Source organism: Tupaia chinensis, unplaced genomic scaffold, assembly GCF_000334495.1.
Source record: "Tupaia chinensis unplaced genomic scaffold, TupChi_1.0 Scaffold000270_2, whole genome shotgun sequence".
Classification (NCBI taxonomy): Eukaryota; Metazoa; Chordata; class Mammalia; order Scandentia; family Tupaiidae; genus Tupaia; species Tupaia belangeri.
In genome coordinates, this window is record NW_006159751.1 from 1,798,617 (window position 1) to 1,821,698 (window position 23,082).

Here is a 23,082-nt window from a genome sequence, read left to right on the forward strand (position 1 = left end):
GGGAAAGAGACAGATTTCATTCTCCTTCTTCTGCCGGGCTCTCCCCAAGGTGGATAAGCAAGGAGAGAGGAGGAAAAGGAGCAGAGATTTATGGGAAGCAGGAGAAGGAGGACCTGGAGCTGTGACTCCCATCTGGGAGTGGGAGGAGATCAAAGCACCTTGATGGTGCAGAGCCCAATTCCCTGGTCCTTTCTCCGCCATTGAGCCTGGTTCCTGGGGTCCCTCACCATTTTTCTGTTTCTAGGTAGGATGACTTCACATCTAGATGGACTGGTTGAGATCTGGTCTCAGACAGGACCAACAGTTAGCATCATGGTTATGTTGCTGGACTCCCATGTAGTCGACCATGGTTCGAGTCCTGGACCCGGTGGCTTAAAACTCACACCAGGCGCATGTGCATGTGTGCCCAAGATCCCGAGAGGAGAATGGATGAGAAGGGATTGCAGCGTGTCTATCCCCCCGGGGAGTGATTTCTCACTTTCTGTCTCTCTATCTCTCTTTGTCTTTCTGGTGGGCACACACGTGGAGTTCCAAGATGTACTTACTCAGTCATTCAGGCACACACGTGCAATTCCAAGATGTACTTACTCAGTCATTCAAACATATTTAGAAAAGTACCTGCCCTAGAGCCACTGTGCTCAATGCTCTAGGGGATGTAAAGAAGTATTAGGTAAGGTGCTGTCCTCAAGAAACTGATGTCTCAGTTTCTAAAATAAAGTTATTCCAGAGAAAGAAGTATTCTAGTTCATAAGCCAAATAACCACCCTCCCCCAAAGAAAAAACAACAACAACAACAACAAAAAAAACCAAAAAACAACCAAAACTCATTTACTAAGTGAATTCCTGTTGAATACTCAGGAGTTGTCCTTGTTTGGGACACTGATGATCTACAGTGGAGTTGGGATGAGGTCCTTTTATGTCTTAAATTTGCCTATATCCAAACACACTTGACAGCTCCATCAAACTGGTTTCCTCAACACCTTCAGTTCATGTGTATCTCCCCTGGAGAAGGGGACTCTGGAAATGGGGAGACAGGGAGAGTTGCCTGCAGGAGGACAATAGAAAGACCATTCACTTCAGCTATGATCATACCCAGTGAGGAAGGCCCCTGTGAGGCGTAGATGCAGGGGATTCGGGGCTGGGAGGGGTGTGGAGGGAATGGGGGATTATGAGGGAAGAATAGATACAGTTAGATCTTATGCATCAAGGATCCATAGCCACTGCTTCAGTTATCCACACCAGGAGAGAGGCGTGATCACGGAGCATCTTATATATTATTTCCAAAAGCATCAAATGCGTGGTAGTTCATTATCAGCCTCCTGATATGCAGAAGGGGAAACGCAAAGAGTCTTTGACCTTCCTCTTGAAATGAGCTCATCCCAGAGCCCACATCACCTGGTCGCTAGTGGAAGCCAGTCTCAAACTTGAAGTGTGCAGTGGATATTCCACTAACAGAAAATCACCTCTCTCAGGAAGCAAAAGAAGGAAGCTGCTGAGCAATAATAATAGCCAACATTTATTGGGGTCCTACTGTGTGCCAGACATTCTACTAAGCACATCATGTACATGAGGGTATTTCCAAAAGTGTGTGGACAAAATGAAATTAAAGTACAGGTTCATTTTGCTGCAAAAAGATGAACTTTTTAAAGGTCCCCTTGTATTTCATTTAGTCCTCACAAACAATCCTATGGAGTCATTTGTTATTTTCATTTTCCAAATGAGGAAGCTGTGGCATGGAAAAGTTAAAGGACTTGTCCAAGGTCAAGTGGTGGAATAGGGGACATGTGTGCCTGGGACAAAATCTGAACCTCAGTGCGGTGTCGTCTTTGGATACTGGAGAGGAAGTCTGTACTTATCTCCTCTGGCTTCTTGCCACTGCCAGCTTTCAGGATAGCAGGCAGAGAAGCATGTACTGAAACCTCTTCCTGTCTCTTTGCCGAATCCCATTTCCCAGAGTGTGAAATGCGTTTCCCTCCTGTCAGCCACAATATAGCCGTATTATGCCTAATAAGACACGGGCTTCTCGTTAGCAGAAACTCAGCTTTCTGCTGAGCAAAAGGGAGACATGGGGACTCTGCTTCTACCCAGCCTCCTCCTGTTCAGGGTGCCTGAGACTGGGGCCTGAGCCCACAGACTATCTATGTGTGGACTCTTCTCCCCATCCCTGGCTTCTCTGCTCTACTCCCCCTGGAAGTTTGGGGTCTTCAGAAGAAAAGGAGGAGGTAGAAATGGAGAAGGGCATGCCCACTGTTGTGTGTTGGTGCTTTAACCTGTACAGCTGGCTGCTAAAGCCAACAGATGTGGGAAGCCAAGGGAAAGGGCAACCTCATTAGTGGAGCTAATGGGATGCTATAAGTACTATTCCTACACTCCTGTGCCTCTCAGAGTACCAGCTGAGGGGTGAGGAATAGGGAATGTAGAGTTAGCTGCACCTAGGAAGGGATGCTGTCATGGTTAATTTTATCTGTACATTTGACTGGGCCAGGGGGTGCCCAGATGTTTGGTCAAACATTGTTCCAAGTGTACTTGTGCGGCTGTTTCTGGGTGAAATTGATATTTCAATCAGTAGACTGAGTAAAGCAGACTGCTCTCTCTAATGAGGGTGGCCCTAAACTATTCAGTTAAAGGTTTTGATAAGACAAAAAGGCTGACCTTCCACCAAATAAGAGGGCATTCTTTCTGTTTGACTGCTTTGAGCTGGAATATCTGTTTTTCCTAGCCTTCAGTCTCTAACTGGATCCTGAGCCTCTGGCTTTTAGACTGGAAGTATATATGGGCTCTCCAGCCTCCACAATTACGTGAGCCAATTCCAAATAATAAATCTCTTTCTGTGTGTATATACATCCTATTGGTTCTGTTTCTCTGGAGAATCCTGACTAACACAAGCACCATAAATATTCATTGGTGGGAAGCTGATTTGGAGCTTGGTAGGTTGGGTGTCTGCATGTGACCTAGAGTTCTGAGCCAATGCATTTAAATGCTTGCCTTTCAGATTCCAGGGATTACGCAAATGACCCCTGAAATACAGCCTTGAGCAGGAAACTCAGCATGCAGGCGCTTCCCTGGCCAAACATTCCTAGACATGGCCTGTTTTTCAAAGCCTGAAATTAAAATCCAGGCTCAGAGCTCTTCCTTCTTTTCCAACTCTGTATGTGCTATGGGGCTGAAAAGAACCATATGGTATGAAAAGTTGAATATACATTATCTCAGCCTCACAGAGAGACACTAACATGGGTGTTGAGATGCAAGGAGAGTCTGGGGAAGGATAATGGTTAAACTCGGGGGGCGGGGGTGCTGTCTTTACTAGTTTCCTTCTTCTAAGAAGGTGAGACTCTCTTTCCAACATGCAGTCTCTGTAGTTCCTCAAGGTCTCCAAGGAAAGTACCATCACAAGCTTCTTTGCTCATATATTCTGGGGTTGGCTCTCGATATTTCAAATACTTGAGTTTTAAGGAGAGCCAATGTTTCTGCAATGTAGACATGAGTAGGTGAATCCAGGGTTAACCGGTGAGGCAGTGTGGTGGGCAGGCTCAGCAATGCTGATTTATTAGAGATTTATTATTTGGTTTAATCCCAGCTCCAACACGTACGGCCTATGAAAGCTTGGGCACATCACTTCAACTCTTTGTACCTCAGTTTCCTTATCTGAAAAATGGATAACAATCCCCTTAGAGCTGTGGATTAAGTGCAATTATATATATAAAGAATATATATGTATATATTAAAAGGCTGACCTATAGTAGTACTTATATACATGTTTTTACCTTTTAGGTATCATTAGATGTTTATATTGAGTCATCTGAAAAGTCATAATGCATTTTTCTCTTTTTCTTTTTATTTAGAGAAAAATTTTGCTATAGGCTGTGTGCGCTTGCCAGAGAGACAGACAGGAAACGAGAAATCATCCCCAGGGAGGATGACCACACTGCAATCCCTTCTCTTCCATTCTTCTCTTGGGACTTTGCGTATACACACACATGTGCCTGGTGTGAGTTTAAGTCTCTGGGTTCAGGACTTGAACTGCAGTCAACTACATGGGAGTTCAGTGATGTAACCATTATACCATCTGCTGGTCCCGTATTTTTCTATAGTTTCTATGTAAAAATACATCATGACTTTCTGGATGACCCATTTGGTTATAGAATAGTTTACTTTTCTTTGTATCCCCTACTAAGGCTAGACCTTACCAGGTATTATAAGAATTACATATAATAGTAATACAGGAAGATGCTAAACATGCTCTTTCAGATAGGACTCACTTCCGGGATACCAGCCCAACTTGGACTCAGCAGGGGTTCTTAAGACAAGGTGTTGGTTGTGAAGGATTTAGACACTGAGTTATACAGACCCATCTACTCTCACTGGGTTATGCATTGGCCATTCTTACTATAAGAGACACACCTGGGAACGTGAGTACCCAAAGATTTAGCCAGGCAGGGTGGCATCTACCCATGACACCTTTGGGATGTGAGGGGTGATCCCCAAGGTCTCAGGCTGACTGCTCTGGGGTCCCAGCTGGGTGGAAGGAACCCACCTCCTCCAGAGCATGGATCAGAAGAGAGGCACTCCAAATGGCAACAAATAAAGTTCTGAAGTTTCCTGCTGGGACTTCTTTGCTAGTGCCATATAAATACGGTTTAGGAACCACAATGTCTTAAGTAATAAAGGAGGAAGAGGAAAAAATAATCCAGAGAGAAATCAACTTATGGTTCATTTAAACCTTATTGAAATTTCTACTGTGGAAACATTTAAATATCATAGTTACTGCGGTGTGTCTTCGCTCCTGCTATTCCCTGGCGATGTTTCCTTGCACATTAGGTTGGGGAGCAGAACAATAAAGCTGCTTAGAAATTGCTTTCCCACTGCTAGGTAATTACAACAGGTTTTTATTCCAAATGTAAAGAATGAACTGTTATTTTTTTTAATAAAGGGAGCTCTCGGCCATTCCCAGCTCTCTCCACCCCCCAGCTGGTCTGTGCTGGCCCTTTGCTCCCACATCCTCCTTCATGCACCCCAACACGGCCTCCTCTGTTTCCTGCCTTTTCTCCAAGAGGCAGCTGGAAGCAGCTCTCCAGTCTCAGCTGCCGACTCCTCTGTCTCCCAGGCCAGGAGCCTTGCATGTCATTGTTTAGAGAAAGGGACTGTCTCTGTCAAGAACATTAAATATTTAGCCTGACTCCATCCAGGCCATCAAACACACTCCTGCTCCCTTTCCTACCCAAAGTGACACATTTCCCCACCTCCATCTTTTTTTAATCCCGAGCAAGCAATTTGGGATTAACGTGGCATTTGTCAGCTCTGTCTGAGCACAGGCATGAGCTCAACGGCTCTCCCACCAGACAGAGCAAAGTGCCTTTTGTGCGCTCAGATGCACAGTTCGGCAGCCAACTGAGCACCTGCCCAAGCCTAGGCAGGTGTGTGTCCCCACCAGCTGCCCACGCCAGACTTCTCTCCCTCATCGGGCTTCTCAGGTTTAATCTGACCAGCTCCCCCTGTCACTGGACACATTTATTTCTTCTTTAACCGCCTCTGTCTCTGGCTATGATGAGTGAGAAAATGAACTCTTTTTACACCGTCACCTTTCGTGTCACAGGAGAGAGGTCATAGCTGCAGCCTCTACTCTATGTGACACAGTGGGAGTCCAGGGCAACCTTTGGGGTGGGGCAAAGAGCAGGCCTTGGAGGTCAGTCATCATTCTGCAGCTGTGTGGCTTGAAGTACTCCCTTCCTCTCTCTGGACCTCAGTTTCCTTTGCTGTAAAATAAGGAAGGTAGTCTGGATATCCTGACCTTTTCATAATGTCCATTTCAACCCATTATCTGCTGTTCTGTCTTTCTACGACCATGTAGTCTTCCCTGAGTGTAACCATATAGGGTTGGAGCCACATGAAAGCACTGTGCTTGGCTGAGCCACAGGTCTCTGGGGGCAAGGTATGCCAAGTATCAGGTTTATTCCCAGGAGAGGAAGAGAGTGAGAGTGAGGAATGTCATGGTGCCCTGGTGTACTAAAGAAACAGGAATGGAGACCCAGCAGCTTTGGAGGGAGGCAAGTGGGTGGCCTCTCCAGGACTGCTAGGGTGCTGGTTTCTGGGTTGGCCACCTGCACTCTTCTTCTGACTCTGACCTTCAAATGTCTGAGCTTTGGTTTTCTTCACCTGTTTAATGATGATATTTTCCATATCTCCAACTTAGTATTATTAATGAGGAAATGAAAACATCTTTGGGAAGGAATAGAAGCTAGACAACCAATGGGGAAATCAAGATGCTCCAAGTAAGCCTAGAAATATTGACTACAACTTCCCACTGCAATGAGGCAGTGGCTTGAGGTCCAGCTGGGACATTCACCAGGGCCCACTGCCACTTCTTCAGGTCAATGTTACTGAGAAGAGAAATGATCAAGTGCTAGTCTCCTCTAGCTCCCAGGCCCAGAACCTCTTCTGAGGAAGAGACCACTGTAGGAGGTGAGGATCAAGGGACCTGGAAGGGAAGCTGTTATTTGCTCCTGATCTGGGGTGCATGTGAGGGTGGCAGTGTGGGCAGAGCCTTGGTGCGTGAGTGAAGGCAGTACCCTGGGCCTTCCGTTGCACTGTGGCTGGTTTCCGAGGTTTGGCCAGCTTGGCACAGAGGGCGAGGGGGTGGGGGATGGGAGGAGAGCAGCGGCTGTGCTGGGGGCGGACAAAGGGAGAAGACAAAGATTATTTTAAACCTGTATTAATCACTGCTCCAAACAGGGACTGGGGGTGGGAGCCGCAGCTGTCATAGGGAGGCTGGGTGAGGGTGGTGGAAGAAAGTCCAGCAGGGAGGGGCCCAGAACGCTTCGTTTCCACCTCGGTCCAGCCCAGCTGTAAGCCCAGGGCCTTGTGGAATCTTTGTGGTTTGCTCCAGAGTCCAGAGTGAATACATGACAAAACTATACTATGGCCCAGTTTTCTGGTCCAACTGGTCTTCCTGCTTTCATGTGGTCTCCTTGATAGCCTATCCTCTACTGCTAGCCTAGACCGGTTTGCTGCATCATGTCGCTTTTCGCAAAAGCTGGTAATGGTTTTCCATCGCCAGATAAACTGGCCTCCTTGGCCTGGCATACAAGGTCCTTGACAATCAGACCCTGTAGACGTTCCAGTCCCACACACACCATGGGTACAACAGCGATTATCCCCCAAGCACCAACCATGTGCCAGGCACTGAGCTAATGATTTTACTGACTGCCTACATCCACCTCTCAGGGTACTTTCTATATATAAAGGCACTGAAGCTTAGAAAGGGAGAAAACTTGACCACGGTGTGTCTGACTGATATTCAAGTTCACGTTCTTAACTTCCTGGAGAAGTCCACTCTCATGGTCCTCTGATTTGCTTGTTCTCTTGCACCTCAGGGACCTTTTCTTTCCCTTTTGCCCTAATGAAGATCCTCCTCAATCATCAGGGTTCAGCTCAAATGTCACCTGTTTCTCTCTTTCTTTCTTTCTTTCTTTCTTTCTTTCTTTCTTTCTTTCTTTCTTTCTTTCTTTCTTTCTTTCTTTTTTTCCTTTTTGGAGAGGTTTTTGCATGCACTGGTCAGAAAGACACAGAGAGACAGAGAGACAGAAAGCAAGAAATCACCCCCCCAGGGGGGATGGTCACACCTCAATCCCTTCTCCTCCATACTCCTCTCGGGATCTTGGGCACGTATGCACACGCGCCTGGCATGAGTTTAAGCCACCGGGTCCGGGACTCAAACCACGGTCAGCTACATGGGAGTTCAGCGACATAGCCATTACGCTAACTGTTGGTCCCAAATGCCACCTATTTCAAGAAGCCTCCTTGGTTGAAATTCAACCATGGACTCAACAAGCACCTATTTAATATTCACTGCTAAATCTCTATTTTATAGATAAGAAAACAGAGGCTTACAGAAATGAAATAAAGTATCTGTGTTTACACAGCTACTGAGTGACAGAGGAGGGTTTCAAGGCCAGGTCTCCTAATGGCCTCCGGTTCAGTGTTCTTTAAAACATTTTCAACTGTGTCCATGGCCCTTCTTTTATGCATCCGAAGTCCTTTGTTCGAGCCTTTATTTAGTACTTATCAGATTCTGAGTGTCTAATGTCTGTACTAGGATATTAGAGTACTCAATAATAACTACAATATTGACTTCTTACTACCCACACAAAGCATTGCAGATGCTTATTCTTTCAGTTTTCACAACCATGAGGCAGTATTGCTGTCTCCATTCTTACAGATAAGAGACTGATTCTTTGAGGCATGAAATATTGTCTCTGCTTAACGCAGTGTCACGACATCTGTGGGATTCCAATGCAGATCTGTCCCACATTCATGCTTTTCCCACTGTACAGACAGCCTCTGATAGGCTCTTCAACAGCCCAGCCCATGCTTTTTCTATCCCTGAATGAATAAGACCCTAACAGCATTTCAAGTAGAGTGGGAGCTCAGTCATTATGGAGGCAGGCAGTTCCTGGCTGGCCACCATGCTCTCTCTGGGGAGCTTGGGGCTCTGGGCTCTGCTGGACACCAATAGCTCCTTCTTTAAAGCTTCAACTCAATCTTTTAGACTTAGTCTTCTAAAGAGGTGAGGAATCTTTTTTTTTTTTTTTTTTTGGTCAAGGGTTTTGAGATGTTAAATTGGTGACACTTATAGCTCCCTCCCTCAGTGGAAAATGGGCACATTTAAAGAAGGAAAAAGAGTCACCCTACTGTGCCCATTCCTTTGCAACTGACATTACTCCATGACTCCCAAACTTCCCATAGACTCTGCCTTTCTTGACTTGGGTGGGGGAAAATGGAGAGATTAAGAAATGAAGTCATCACCAGAGACATAGGCAGTCCCAGGAGACAGATGAGCAAACACTAGGGGGGAAATCTTCACCCTGAGATAGCTCCATGGAGTACGGCATCCCTGGAGGGACTTATTTCCCATGAGATGAGCAGTTCTCCACACCCAAGGACTGTCTACAAGACATTAGAGGGTCTAGATGATGCATTTAAAATATTTAATTTTTATTTATTATTATTTTAAATTTGATCAGACATTGAGGGAGAGAGAGAAAGCAAGCCTCCAGATCCAGGACTCAAACTGTGGTTGGCTATGTGAGAGTCCAGAGCCTTAACCACCATGCCACCTGCTGGTGCCTAGATGATGTTTTAATTCATTAGAGAATTCTTTCTTGCCAAAAAAGAATTGCATGTAAATGTCACTTTTGAAGAGTGATAATTATTAAGAACCAGCTCAGATTCATTGGGTCCAGGTGACATCAAATTTTTTGTTTTTATTTTTAAATGTTGATAAGTTCTAAACTATAGTTTCTGAACCTGGTGCTATTGACATTGGCCTGATGATTCTTTGGTGTGTGTGTGTGTGTGTGTGTGTGTGTGTGTGTGTGTGTGGTGGGGTGGTAGTGACTGTCCTGTACTTTGTGAGGGATTTAGCACCCTGGGCTCTACCCACTAGATTCCAGTGGCATCCTCTCCCCCACCCCCATTCAGTTGTGACAACTCAAAATGCTCCCAGACGTTGCCAAATGTCCCCTAGGGAAAAAAATCTTCCCTAGTTGAGAACCACTGTTCTAAACTGATAAATCAGGAAGCTTCTATACACCTACTTCTTTAGCAAGCTATTTGATGGGTTTGGGCATTATCCATGTGAATAACAAGGGAAAAGGTGGGCCGTGAATAGTTCTGCCTATAACTGGCAGAACATTGTGTACAACAGTGTGGATTTATGGATGGACATCAGCCTGGGGCCTGTCCATGCTGACACATGGCTCTATCCAGTTCTGTGTATGTGTGTGTGTGTGTGTGTGGGGGGGTGCATGTGGAGTGGGTGGTGTGTTCCAAACACGGTCTTTCTGAGTTGTGATCCCCCTGCCTCAGTCTGGGATTATCCCAAGCATATGCGCCACTGTGCCTGACTTTAAGGCTTTATATGAGGGGGTCTTCAAAAAGTCCATGGAAAACAGTGTATTAGGAACAATGGAGGGGTTTCAAAAATTTCTGCACCAGAAATAAACTAGTACTTTAACTCCATTCTCCCACAGACTTTTTGAAGTCCTCTGTCCTTATATCTTTCTATCAACAACTTGGATAAAAATACCGATGACATGCTCACTCTATGTACACTTGTCACATACCTGGAGACTGGTAGACAGGAAGCTGTATCAAACAAAAGACTGAAGATTCAAAAGGATCTCAGACATTGAAATGTCTGGATTAAAAAAAAAGATTCAGACCATTGTGTACTATATGCTTCCATTTGTGTAAAAAGAGGATGAAATAGAAGAACCAGTATTTTCTTACACCTGCATAAGGAAACGCTGGACAGAGACATAGGAAACTAGGAACAACAAGGTCACTGCCCTATGTCAGAGAAGGGAAGGCTGGGAAGATGAGGACCAAGGATGGTGGGGGAACTTTTCACAGTTTCCTGTTACTTTTTTTTAATTTCTAAATATGAAAGGACATTTTCTATTCAAATAATGAAGTTAAAGACCGAACTGTACCTACAGTAGTGGTTGAAGCAAATACAATGCAATGAACCAGATGCACATCAGTCCCGCACTATTCTGGCTGGTGGCACAGCTGGACTCACATGGAAGAGGTCCAGAGTTTGTGTCCCAAACCTGGGTCTATTGGGCTGGTGGTCTGGACTGGCTGAGGCTGGGGTGAGTCACAGCATGGGGACCCCGTTGCAGGTATGCCTCTCTCTTTCTCACCGAAATGAGTAAACTTCAATATTATAAAAGTCACACTTGAGAAAAAATTGGCAAGTATGATGAGATCATGTGGAAATCGGCAGGAGTTTTTAAGTGGTCACAGGCACTAAGCCAACCATCCGGCAAAGAAGTGCACCAGCATCTGCTAATGAAAGCTTGGACTGCGTATAGCAGCCAGACCAAGGGCAATGTCCCATTGCACAACGGGCAGGTCAGTCCAGCTTTCTTGTCTTACCTTTACTTCTGTCCACTATATTTTTGGAAAGGTATTAACAAGTTGTACAAAGGACAGTGATCTAGATGGCAAAGGGCCTAAAAACCATTAAAAAATATGAGAACTAGGCTGAAATTAGGAACACTTGAATTAGAGAAGAGAAGATTTAGAAGGGTCACAAAAGCTGTCTTCAAACATTTGAAAGGTTGCCCTGTACAAGAGGGATTAGTTGCTTTTGTGTAGTTTCAGACTGCAGAACCAGACCCTCTTCAATTTACTGGGAGGCCAATTTCAGCTCAGAATCATGCAGAGGCTGCCTTGTGAGATAATAATAAAATAGCTAACACTTACTGAGCATTTGCACAGCTTCAGGCACTGTGAGAAGCACTTTCCCTATATTGCTTCCCTGGCTTTTCACAACACTCTAACAAGGGGACTTTCTTCATTGTCCTTTTAACAAAAAGGAACAAGGAAACTTGGAGAGGTTAAGTAGACACCTCTGAGGTGACACAACCAGGAGACGGTGGATTAATGTGACCCCAACATACACATTCTTCACCACTAAGTCTCCTTACTACCTAAAAGCAGTGAGCTCTCCATCCTGACCAGCATTCAACGGAGACGTGAACACTGCCTGGCCACAACCCTAGGAGGAAGTTCCCATCTTGGGTTGAAGAGGCTTGCTCGTGCTTAACACACGATAGTACTCTAAGAAGACAGCGCTGTGCATGGGAAAATGCCAACAAATGGAACGAGGCACGCAGGATTCAGTTCGCATTTACTTGGGTGCACTTTTGGATGAGGCTAGTGTCAGTAAAATGTCAGGTGAGAGCCAATGAGAAACACTATCACAGCACTGCGAGCCTCTTTCAAGGAGCCCTATAAAGCACTTACACGCCACCCGTACAATGCTTCCTCTTCACCACACCCCATGGTGAACATCTCTTTTTTTTTTTTTTTGAGAGATTTTCATTGTAGGGCGCGTGCGCTCGCCAGACAGACAGAGAGAGACATAGAGACAGAAAGCGAGACATCACCCCCCAGGGGGGATGGTCACGCCACAATCCCTTCTCCTCCATTCTCCTCTCGGGATCTTGGGCACGCACGCACACACGCCCGGCGTGAGTTTTAAGCCACCGGGTCCGGGACTCGAATCGCGGTCGACTACGTGGGAGTCCAGCGACATAGCCATTACGCTAACTGCTGGTTCCCTGAACATCTCATTTTAATGATCAACCCCATGGTGAACATCTCATTTTAATGATCAACAATAGCAAGAATGTATCCCTCCAGCAGGTGGGAGTGGGAAGGGACAGGGAAAAGCTTCTCCAGAGACAGAAGGGGAGAATGGCACACTAGGTGAAGTTGTTGGTGGTCATAATGGAGAAGGATCAATAGGAGGAAGGAGAAAGAGGAGATAAAAAAAGAAGTTGCTCTGCCCAACCTCATTGAAGGTCCAGCCAGACCCCTTCAACTGCTTTAAGTACTTCATAATATTTCCAAACCACACAAACTCCACAAGGCAAGGGATCCACTGAGGGCCCTGATTCCTCCATTATGGAAGAGCCAGGGGTGAACATTTATCATGTGAACAAAAGAAGAGCCAACAAGTAAACTAGGTGTACAGCTGTCGGAAGTGCAGGAGAGAAACCAAGGGGCTGGCATGCATTTTCATACTTGTCTGACTTGCTGGCTGTAACAGAGCAAGACAGGTGGGACTTAAACAGAGAAGGAGTGGAAAAGTCATACTCAATGTGAAGAAGCTGGGGAGAATGATTTGCAATCTGGAGCGGGTTCTCCTAGGGGCCTGGTTTACACAGGAGACTCTGAAACTTAGCATGAAGTTTTAAACAATCTCACGCCTTAAATCCACTACAAGGTCAGCCCTGGTAAAAAGAGGAAAAGTCCCAGGTCCTGGGTAAGGCAGTGGGCTTTAGAAAAAGTCACCCTGGCTGAGCAGCCCAGAGGTATTGCTAGCGCATGCTCCAGGGAGGACAGAAGGGCTGGAAGGGCTGGGACTGACGATAGACTGCGCTCAGACCAGAGGCTGATGCTGTCATCAGTGAATTCTCACTGTGGGGTGGGCAAGAAGAGGTGCAGATCCTTCTGTGGACACCTGCCAGGGAGGTCCAGCACTGCCATTAAAGGCCAGAGGTGAAACTAGAGTAGGGTTAGGAGTCATGGTAATTACAGGAGAGGGAGGATGGAAACAGGAAGAAGCAGAGGTCCTGAAAAAGAGCTGGAAAGGAGAAGGGCACAGATTAGAGAGCAACATACACACAAAGAAAGCCAGAGGAAGGCAGAGGAAAACACAGGCAGTGAGACAAACCAATACTGAGACAGAGACAGGAACTTCTGTAGAGGCTGGAGAGGGAAAGGATGGGAGAAGGAACAATAGAAAGAGGCGAGCACACAGGAGGAGAAGAGAGCGAGGAAAGCTGCAGAGAGAGCAAACGAGAACCCTGGGGTCTGGTGAGGTGGGGGCTGCAGATGAGAGGACAGAGGCTTCTCTAGCAGCAGCCCATCATCCCGTCACTCTGGTAGTAATTCTGCTGACACGAGACTTCTCTCTGGTTGTGTCTGAGGGAAGTGGGAGGTAGCAGAGGTCAGTTTATCACTGGGACCTCTTTAGACCAGGGCTGCATGTTTATCTCCAGGGAATGAGTCTGTCTGGGTGAACAGAGGCGATGTGGCCACTGGACTGGGCTTTGCTGTACTGCACATAGCCACTCTTCCCTGGATCAGCTGGCCAACCACAAACATCACCACCATAAGGGAACTAAGAACTTCCCTGGGAATGCAGGGGGGAGATGACTCAGCCTTGCCAGTGGGTTGGCCCCACAGACTGACTGATGGCCCCTGACCCTACTCAAGCAGGGAGGAAGGACAGAAGGAAGGTTCCTTGGGCCTAAAGTGCATACATCTGGAAAACCATTCAGCAGGCATTTATAGAACATGAGTTCTATGCTGGGCTCTGTCCTAGGTGCTTAGAATATCGGCACTCAGAACTGAGGCTCTGCTCCTGTGGAGTGCACATTCTAGCGAGGGAAGGTTCACCGAGTGAATAAGCCATGCCAGGTGCTAGAAGGAAAATGAGGTATTGAGGGAAAAATATCAGAGGAAGAGGGAGTGGGAGGCCTGGGGAGGTCAGAGTAGGCTTCTTTCAGGAGATGGCCTTGAAGATATCTAGGAGTGCTGGTGAACATTTCAGGCAATGGGAACAGTTGAGGAGAAAGTCCCAAAGTAGGACAAGTAGAAACATTCTTGGGGTGTTGAAGGGCAGCAGATGGATTGGCTGGCCTGGGTCCAGCAGCCATAGCTCAACACTACAATGCTGAAGGCCATATGGAAGACCAGATTTGGTTCCCAGGTGAGTGTACATGATCCTGGCTAGCTGGAGGCCATATGGAAGACCAGATTTAATTCCAGGTGAGTGTCCATGATCTTGGCTAGCTGGAGGCCATATGGAAGACCAGATTTGGTTCCCAGGTGAGTGCCTATGATCCTGGCTAGCTGGAAGTCATATGGAAGACCATATTTGGTTCCAGGTGAGTGTCCATGATCTGGGCTAGCTGGAGAATCACAAGATAAAACCCCCTTGAGAGTGTTTGTCTCTCTATTTCTCTCTAAACAAACAAACAAACAAACAAACAAACAAACAACAACCACCATAAGAATGTCCAGTATGGAAAGATCAAAAGGAGAGATATAGGTGGTGAATTCACAGAAGCTATAAGAACAAGATTGTGGAAGACCATAAAGGATACTGTAAAGACTTTGGTTTGGTCTCTGGATGGCAGCCATCCTAGGTTTTGAGAGGAAGAAAACATATTCTGACTTCAGTCTGAAAAGGGTTATCATGTTGGATGCTGTGATGAGTGGATAAGGATCAGAGATGCAAGTGGGAGGGCAATTAGGAGGGCATTACAATAATCCAAAGATGATGGTGGCTTGCATCAGCATGGTGGGGTGAAGATGGGAGACAGGGTCAGGTTCTGTATGTGCTCTGAAGGAAGAGCCAATAAGATTTCTTGAGATGTTAGATGGGAATGGGAGATGAACAGAGAAGCCAGGGCTGCCTCTAAGGCTTTCTCTTGAGCACCGGAAAGGATAAAGCTTTCCATCAAGAAGATGTATGGGTGGAGCTGGTCTGGACCAGGCATGGTAGGGGGAAGAAATCACAAATTCTGTTTTAAACCCAACAAGTTTGAGATGTTTATTAGAGATGTTTGCAACTCTTAGGTGGAGAGTCAAAGAACTCCAGTGGCTAGATAAGTGTAGAGCTTGGGGAAAAGGTCTTCAATGGAATTATAAATACAGGGGTCTTCATGGGCAGAGTACTGAAGACCAGAAGATAAGAAGAGATGACTGGGAAGTGAATAGATGGAGAGACCCAGTCCTGGGCTTTTCCACATCTGTAGGTGGGGGAAAAGAGAAGCCAGCAAGAAACCAAAATGGAGTGAATAGTGAGGTAGGAGGACTAGGACAGCATGATGTCTTGAAGCTTGGAGAAGACAGTTTGTCAAGGAGGAGAGATCTGGGTTATTTGAAGCTCATCAGATGAGGGGTGATAAGTGACCCTGGGATTTAGCAACACAAAGATCATGGTGAGGTCAACAAGAAGAATTTCAGGAAAGGGAGACAAGTGGAACCCCAAGTGTGGTGGGCTGTGGGGAGCATGGTACTGACAGGTTGTACAACAGAGTGACTGAGAGCCCAGGTCTGGGCACCAGCTGGCCAGGGTTCCAATCCCAGCTGGGCCACTTACTAGCTGTGTGACTTCAGGCAAGTTATTTAACCTTCCTGTGCTCCATTTCCTAATCTGAGGCCATCTAATTCAAAGAATTGTTATAAGGATTAAATCACTTAGTGTTTATCGGGAACATGGACAATATAATAATGTTTATCAAGTTAAAAAGGAAAAAAGAGAATGAAAATGATGAATCAGACCGTTCTTTTGAGGAGGTTTTGCTGCTAAAAGAGACAAATAAATGGTGAGGGTTTGTTGGCAAGGAAGTGGAGTAAAAGTGGAGGTATTTTAGGAAGGAAGAAATAACAGGATATCTGATACAGGTGGGAATGGTCCATTAGAGAGGAGCAGTCAGTGATGCAGAGGGAGAGAGACTTGTTGGAGTGATGTCTTGCAAGAGTAGTACCTCAGGAAAAAGAAAAGCTCATGGAAATACGTGTAATGGGAAAACTATGTATGAACTTTGAAAAGTTTTTGTACCAAAATAAATTCATACTTTAATTGTTAAAAAAAAAAAAAAACAAATAGTACCTCAGCTTTTTTTCAGGTGACGGGGAAGATGGCGGACATTCAGACTGAACGTGCTTACCAAAAGCAGCCTACCATCTTCCAAAACAAGAAGTGGGTCCTGCTGGGAGAAACTGGCAAGAAGATGCTTCCAAGATACTACAAGAACATCGGTCTGGGCTTCAGGACTCCCAAAGAGGCCATCGACGGTACTTACATTGACAAGAAATGCCCCTTTACTGGTAACGTGTCCATTTGGGGACCGATCCTGTCTGGTGCAGTGACCAAGATGAAGATGCAGAGAACCATTGTCATCTGCCGGGACTACCTCCACTACATCCACAAGAACAATCGCTTCAAGATGTGCCACAAGAATATGTCTGTGCACCTGTCTCTCTGCTTCAGGGAAGTCCAGATTGGCAACATCATCATGGTGGGCAAGTGCCAGCTCCTGAGCAAGACCATGTGCCTCAATGTGCTCAAAGTCACCAAGGCTGCTGGTAACAAGAAGCAGTTCCAGAAGTTCTTAGCCTGGACGTCTGCCTGCTCCCCAGTAAAATAAAGTCATCCCCCCTGCCACCGCACCAAACAAACAAACAAACAAACAAACAGAATAGTACTTCAAATCCAAATGTTCAAGCTCCATGGGGCTTCCCTCACCTCCCTCAGGGCACCCCCTCTAACCCCTTCTCAGGGAGACCAGCCCTGACTAACCTTTAAATATCACACATACACTCCTAGCTCCCTCCTCTGCTTCATTGTTCTCCATCTCCTTGGTCACCATCTAACTTATTACTCTACTTTTTATCTTGTCTGTCACCTGACTAGTATATAAGCTCCCTAAATGCAGGAATTTTTGTCTGCCTTGTTGACAGTAGTGTCCCCAGAGCCTAGAACAGTGCCTAGTACACAGTAAGTGCTCAATGAATGTGTGATGAAGAAACAAGTGAATTGGAATCTGCACTTAGGGAGTACTCTGGCCATCAGGGAAGATAAACTCTCTTCTTCATTTATTTGACACATAATTTCCAAGCATCTACTATGTTCCAGGAGCTGTATTAGGTTCTGGGGAATTGGAGATAAATCGGCTGCCATCTCTCTCCTCATTTACCCAACGTGTGTGTGTGTGCGCGTGCGCATGTACGTGTGTCGGGAGAGGATACAATAAAAGGTAATTCCATAGTTGTGTAAGAGGATAACTAGGAGAGGAAAGTCCAGGGTCTTGCAGGTTTGAGCATGGGGGTTAAGAAAAAGTGTCCTAGACAAGGGGCATGTGGGACCCATAAGCTACAGTTGGCAAAGTGAGATGAAGGGGGATGCTGGGATGGCGTATGGCGTTTCAGGTGGAGCATGTGCTCAGGTGGAGAAGCAACACAGGCATAGCCCGGTGGTGAGAGTCAGTGCCAAAGCTCGCCACAGTTCTCCCGCCCTCCATGAAGCCTGCCTGGCCACTGCAGTCTCCCGACTCTGCTCAGACTCTGACAGCACGTGGTGTACCATTTACTGGGGCCTGCTCTGGACTGTGAGCCCCCTAGTCAATGTGTGAGTCTTCAGTTCCGCTTTTTAAGTTTTTCTTTCCTGTCTCTCTCTCTCCCTTTTCTCCCTCTGATCAAATAAAAAATAAAGTAAAAAATGGATGAATAAATAAAATTAAATAAATGATTCTTTTTTAAAAAATGTTGTGTTGGGCCTGCTGTTGTCTCAGTGGCTAAGGCAGCAAGATTCCACATGCCAGCTGCGTGGTTCCTGTCCCAGATCTGACAGCCTAAAAAAACAAGCTGGGTAGATAGGTGTGCATGCCCAATGTCCTGAAAGGGAAAAAAAAAATGCAGGAGAAGGGGTTGTGACATGGCGAACCCCTAAAGGGGGTACTTTCTCACTCTCTCTTCTCTCTCTTTCTGGCAGGCACACACTCCCTCTGGGGTGGGGTGGGGTGGGAAGAATGTTGTAAGAATGGCAGAGAAGTGTAGGGTCCTTTTAACACGGTATGAGGCAGGAAAATGAGAGAAAGAGGATGATCCAAGATTTGGGAGGTATCATCTAGAAGAGACGCCACCTGAAGTCTCAACCTGTGTTTTTCTCTTTCTCTCTCTCTTTCTTTACTTCCTTCCTCCTTTCTCTTCCTCTCTTTCTTCTCTGTTTTGTGGAAGGTCAATCTCAACAAGGGCTTCATGCTGTGATTCTCCCCCAAGCCAGCTAGTTCCATGAGCTCTATGCACCCTGCGTGTACAGGGAAATGCTGACGTGAACCAGAAACCCTCCCGCATCATGATGTGTTGTGTTACTGCTGTGCTACCACGGCTGGCCCAATGTGAGTCTTGAGTCCTCAGGCAGGTGGTTTGTCTTCCAAGGCGAGACTATGGTGCCTATAGCAGCAATTCATAAATAATAAGAGCCTAAGAGCATTTTCTTACAAAGTAATTCTTGGGTGCATACCATGTGCACAGCTGCGGGCATGAGGAAGCAGCTGCAAACAGGACAGACCAGGTCCCGCTTCTTAGAACTACATTCTTGGTGGGAAGATTGTAAAGTATATAAATAAGCCCAGCAGTGAAAAATAACACAGTGCCCTGCAGAGCCAAACAGTGGTAAGTGAGAGGGACTGGGTAGATGGGCAGCCACTCAGACTGCATCTCTTGACACCTAGCTGAGGCTGAATGATAATGATCTGCTAACCCAAGTAGTGAACAAAAGAGGCACAGGCAGGCGTTCTGAAAATTGTATTCTAGGGAGCTCGAAGGCTGAGAGGACATAGCAAAATATCCTCTAAAACCAAAGGAGACTTCCTCCAGGAAGTGAGTTTTGCTCATCTTTAACCTGAAAACGTGATCAGACAACTCAGCTTTTAGCTGAAGCGGTGACCCCGAAGGACGACTCCGTGTCACCAGGTACCCGCTGAGCAGCTGCTCTGGGCTGAGCCAGTTGAAGACAGGAAGGAGGAGAGTCTCTGGCCTCTGGGTGCTTGCCGTCCTGAGCTGAAGTAGGCGGGCAGGGACAAAATCACAGTAAACAGCTGGCAGTGTGAGGAGGGCCACAGCAGCCAGGCAAGCTGAGGGTAGCTCGGAACTCTGTCTGGGCGGAGGGCTGCGTGAGGGGATGCGAGGCCTGAGATACTTGGCCGAGAAGGTGCTGTTCGAGGGGGCACTTGATGGATGACCAAGAGTTTGCCGAGGTCTTGGGGGCAGAATCCCCTCAGGAGGTGTTCAGGGAGAGGGGGAACATGAAGAAAGAAGGAACGACAGCCTAAGCAGGAAGCAGGCTGTGGAGGTGAGGCTGGAGAAATGAGGGCTGTGAGAGTGCGTGTTGGGGGAGTGTGGGTAGTCTTAATAAAAACGGCTCAAGTCCCTGGGGAGTTTGCCTGTAAATGAAGTCCTTCCTGTGGTACAGGCAAGCCTGGAAAACCCAACACACACTCTCATGCCACTGTGCTGTGTCTTGCCCTGTGTTAGACTCTTGGGGTGGGGAGGGCATCCCTGGCAAAGCCAACTACCCATCACCCCACAGAGGGGAACAACTCAGCGTCCAAGGGACAAGGCCCTGGTGAGGAAGCCTGGGTGGCAGCCAGCGTTGGAGCTGCAGGAGAGAGCAATCTCTGGTTGCTGGGCCAGTGGTGTTGCCATCGACTTGGGGGTCAGGTCGCACTTGGGGAGACGGGAATCCACAGATCTGTTCTGGAGGTCTGGGAAGCCTGTAGCTGAGGGGAGAGGGCAGGACAGAAGAGGGGCCCGAGCCCCCATCACTGACTCCCACAACTGTCTTCTCACGGGCCTCTGGTCCCCTCAATCCTCCCTGCAATGCACCCTTCACACATCAGCCAGAGTGAGCTTCTGAAGCATAAGCCAGACCACCCTGTGCGGCTTCCAGCCCTCTATGGGGTTCTGTTACACCTGAGCCGCATTCCAAATCCTCCCGTGGCCTGTGGGTGAGGCTCGAGGTCTGTGCCGGCTCCTCTCTACGCCAATGCCTCTCACAACCCACTGTGCTCCTGCCTCACGGCTCCTTTCTGCCTCTGTAACATACCAAGCTCATTCCTGTAGTGAGCCTAGGTCACGCTACATGTTCTCATCCCACCTGGAGCACCTGCCCTGGGCCTTTGCCGAGCTAACTCCACAGCATCAGGCTCTTTTGCTCTTAGAAGACTTCCTCCTGACCTTGGCTACAGCTGCCTTTGACTCCCACCCCACCCTGTCTCATCCCCTTCGCAGCACTTTGCTTAATGTTGCCTTAGTCCACTATAGTCTCTGTCTGCCCCACTCCCAATCACTAGGAGGTAAAGCCCAGCCGGTTCTAGGGCTCCCCGCCAGACCCTAGCCCCGCATGCACTTAGTGGAGACTGAGCAATGCTCTTCCCAGGAGTCAGAGATCGCAGAAAGCACCATCGCTGGACTGCGTGGGTAGCAATGTGGGAAGTTCCAGCTGGGGTTGGTGGAGGCTGCCCTGGGAAAGGATGGGTCAAGGATCACCAGGCCAGGAGCCACCCGAGCAGGCCCCGAGACTGGGGAGAGACATGACTCTACTACCGGGGCTGGCCTATGTGAGGGCCAGGCTCCTGCCCTGTGTTGCCTGGCCCTTCTGAAGATTTCTCTCTCCTAAAGAAATACCCAGAGACTCCTCTTCAGTTGAAGTCAGAGAGGCAGAAGGAGAAAGGAGGGGAGGAAGGAGAGAGTGAGGGGGAAGAGGGATAGCAGGAGGAAGGAGAGGAAGGGCAGGGGAAGAAGGAGAGGGAGAGGAGGAGGCTGAGAGGGAGGAAGGAGAGGAGGAAGAGGAGGAAGAGGAGGAAGAGGAGGAAGGAAGGAGAGGGGAAGATAAGGAGAGGAAGGAGGGCAGAAGGGAGGGAGAGATAAAAGGAGAGGGAATAGGAAGAGAGGAGAGGGAGAGAAAGGAGAGGAGAAGGAAACCTGAGGAGGAGGAAGAAGGGGAGGACAGAGCGGGAGAAGGAAAAGAAAGAAGGGGAAGGGAGAAGAAGGAGAGAGGGGAGGCCCGAGGGGAGGGGAGGGGAGGAGGAGGAGGCAGCTCAGGAGGAGGGAGGATTCTGCCTTGGCTGTGGGGCCAGGCTGCAGACCAGCCTGCCTAGGGGTATATCCACTTTCCTTGGGGTCAGGGGAGGCCCTTGGGCGACAAGAACACACACCTTATTCCCTTGGCCTCACAGAGCAAAGGGCACAGCAAGGTAGAGGTGGAGAAAGGGGTAATAAAAATTAAATTAATAATTTTTTTTAGTTGGAAGAGCAAATTATTTGAAGACGAAGCAAAAATATCTGTGACATACTGAGCACTGTTTTAATGACAGCCCGTGTGGGAGGACAGTTTAGTCATATTTTTCATTTTCTCTTCCCTGGGGAGCTGCGTTCCAGTGATCGGGCCCTGCTATCAAATTGGCATGTTCCCTCATCACTCACCTCTGGGATTATTCAGCACAGGGTGAGTCAGGGGGCTGCCGAGTAACCCCTGCTCCATCTGCTCAGGACGTTCTGCTGCCCTCTGGGAGGGGGGCGCGAGAGCCCTGAGGCTGACAGGAACAGGCCTGGGGCGCCGTGGGTGGGCGGGAAGCTCAGTGGAGAAGCTGCCAGCTCCTGCAGGGCAGGCTAAGGCTGGCTGGCGTGTCCACATCTCCTGGAACCCCTAGAGCCGAGGATATGACTAGTCCCAGAGCCAGGACCACGGCAAGCTTGGAAAAGGACTGCTTCGAAGAAAGCTTGGGCCGCTGCCAGGAGGAAGTTCAGGAAGCAGCCCTGCCACCTCTCAGCACGAGCATTTCTAGGACTAAAGGCAAAACTACTGAGGATGAGTTTAAATGACCACCAGGAGGCCAGTGCTCACCTGGGCCCCACTCTCCTCACATCGGAGCTGGGCAGCAGGTGCTGCCACCCCACGGGATGGGGACCGAGGGACGCAGAGGCTCAGAAGGTGACTGCCCCATGAACGTAGGGAAAACATGTCAGGGCAGACTTGGAACCCGGCCTGTCCATTCTGGGGGCTGCCTGGCAGCCCATGGAGCGTGGTGATCCAGGACTCGTTTCTCTTCTGAACTGGAGGCGGTGAACACACAAGACGGAGACCAGGAGGGAACCTACCCCCTACTCCTGGCTCTCTGTCTGGAAGACCTCAACTCACTGTAGCTCTTATTTTCTTTTTTAATACCATCTACTCAATACCTACTACTTATCCTCTGGAAATGAGGCGGGAGCAGGCATGGTTCTTCTTGTTTTACAGATGGAGAAACTGAGGCCCAGAAAAAAGAGGCGAGTGGATCTGGTTTTGGCAGGAACCAGAACCAGAGGATCTGGTTTTGCACAATGCCAGCTAGACCCAACAGATCTTGGCTTGAGTCCTATCTCTGTCATCCACTAGCTGCCAGTAGGTGGCACCTTATTTAACATTCGAATCTCCATTTCTTTCTTCACCTGTAAAATGGGAATAATGAGACTCATCTCAGAGGACTGCTGATAGGTTCAAATGAGCCGTGTTTAAAATTCTGTGTAAACTCTAGCCCAAGCAAGAGGGGGTGCCCGTCTCCCTCCTGGGCATCACTGTAACATATTGGCTAACAGATGGGCTCTCGGACTCTCTGAGTTTAGTACTGGCTCCTTTACTTATTAGCTGTGAAACCTCAGACAAGCTACTTCCCCGCTTTGTGCCTTAGTTTCACAGTCTGTAAAGTGGAAATCCAATGTGTACCTTCCTGGTGGGTAGTTACAGGGATTAAATGCATTAACACACATTCGGGTGAGGTGAGAGTGTTCTGGCACACGGTAAGGGCTTAGTAAGTACTGGAATTACCACCATCGCCACACCATGTCTGTAGACCAGGCTGTGAACTCCGGGTCTGTCTTGCCCATTGGTGTTTCCCAGGGCTGAGCAGACGGGCGATGCGGGGCGGGCTCTCAGTACACACAGATTAAAGACGT

The 23,082-nt window shown here is 47.8% G+C and overlaps 2 protein-coding genes across 3 annotated transcripts in view; one reads left to right on the forward strand and one right to left on the reverse strand.

Annotated features, from left to right (window-relative positions):
- The window catches only part of KCND3 (potassium voltage-gated channel subfamily D member 3), a 236,813-nt gene that overhangs the window by 121,224 nt on the left and 92,507 nt on the right, over positions 1-23,082 (reverse strand). The window lies entirely within an intron of this gene.
- LOC102503367 (40S ribosomal protein S11) lies at positions 16,224-19,073 on the forward strand. The gene is made up of 3 exons (XM_006149652.2): positions 16,224-16,727; positions 18,407-18,485; positions 19,024-19,073. Exons 1-3 carry the CDS (start codon positions 16,227-16,229, stop codon positions 19,071-19,073), a joined length of 630 nt encoding a protein of 209 aa, XP_006149714.1. The 5' UTR covers positions 16,224-16,226.

Bases quoted from the DNA above. Each gene is read 5' to 3' on its own strand.
- LOC102503367 (XM_006149652.2), top strand. From the start codon at position 16,227: ATGGCGGACATTCAGACTGAACGTGCTTACCAAAAGCAGCCTACCATC. The intron at 16,728-18,406 runs GTAAAATAAAGT...CTGCGTGTACAG, and splicing joins GGACGTCTGCCTGCTCCCCA to GGAAATGCTGACGTGAACCA. The intron at 18,486-19,023 runs GTGAGTCTTGAG...CTCAGCTTTTAG, and splicing joins GCTACCACGGCTGGCCCAAT to CTGAAGCGGTGACCCCGAAG.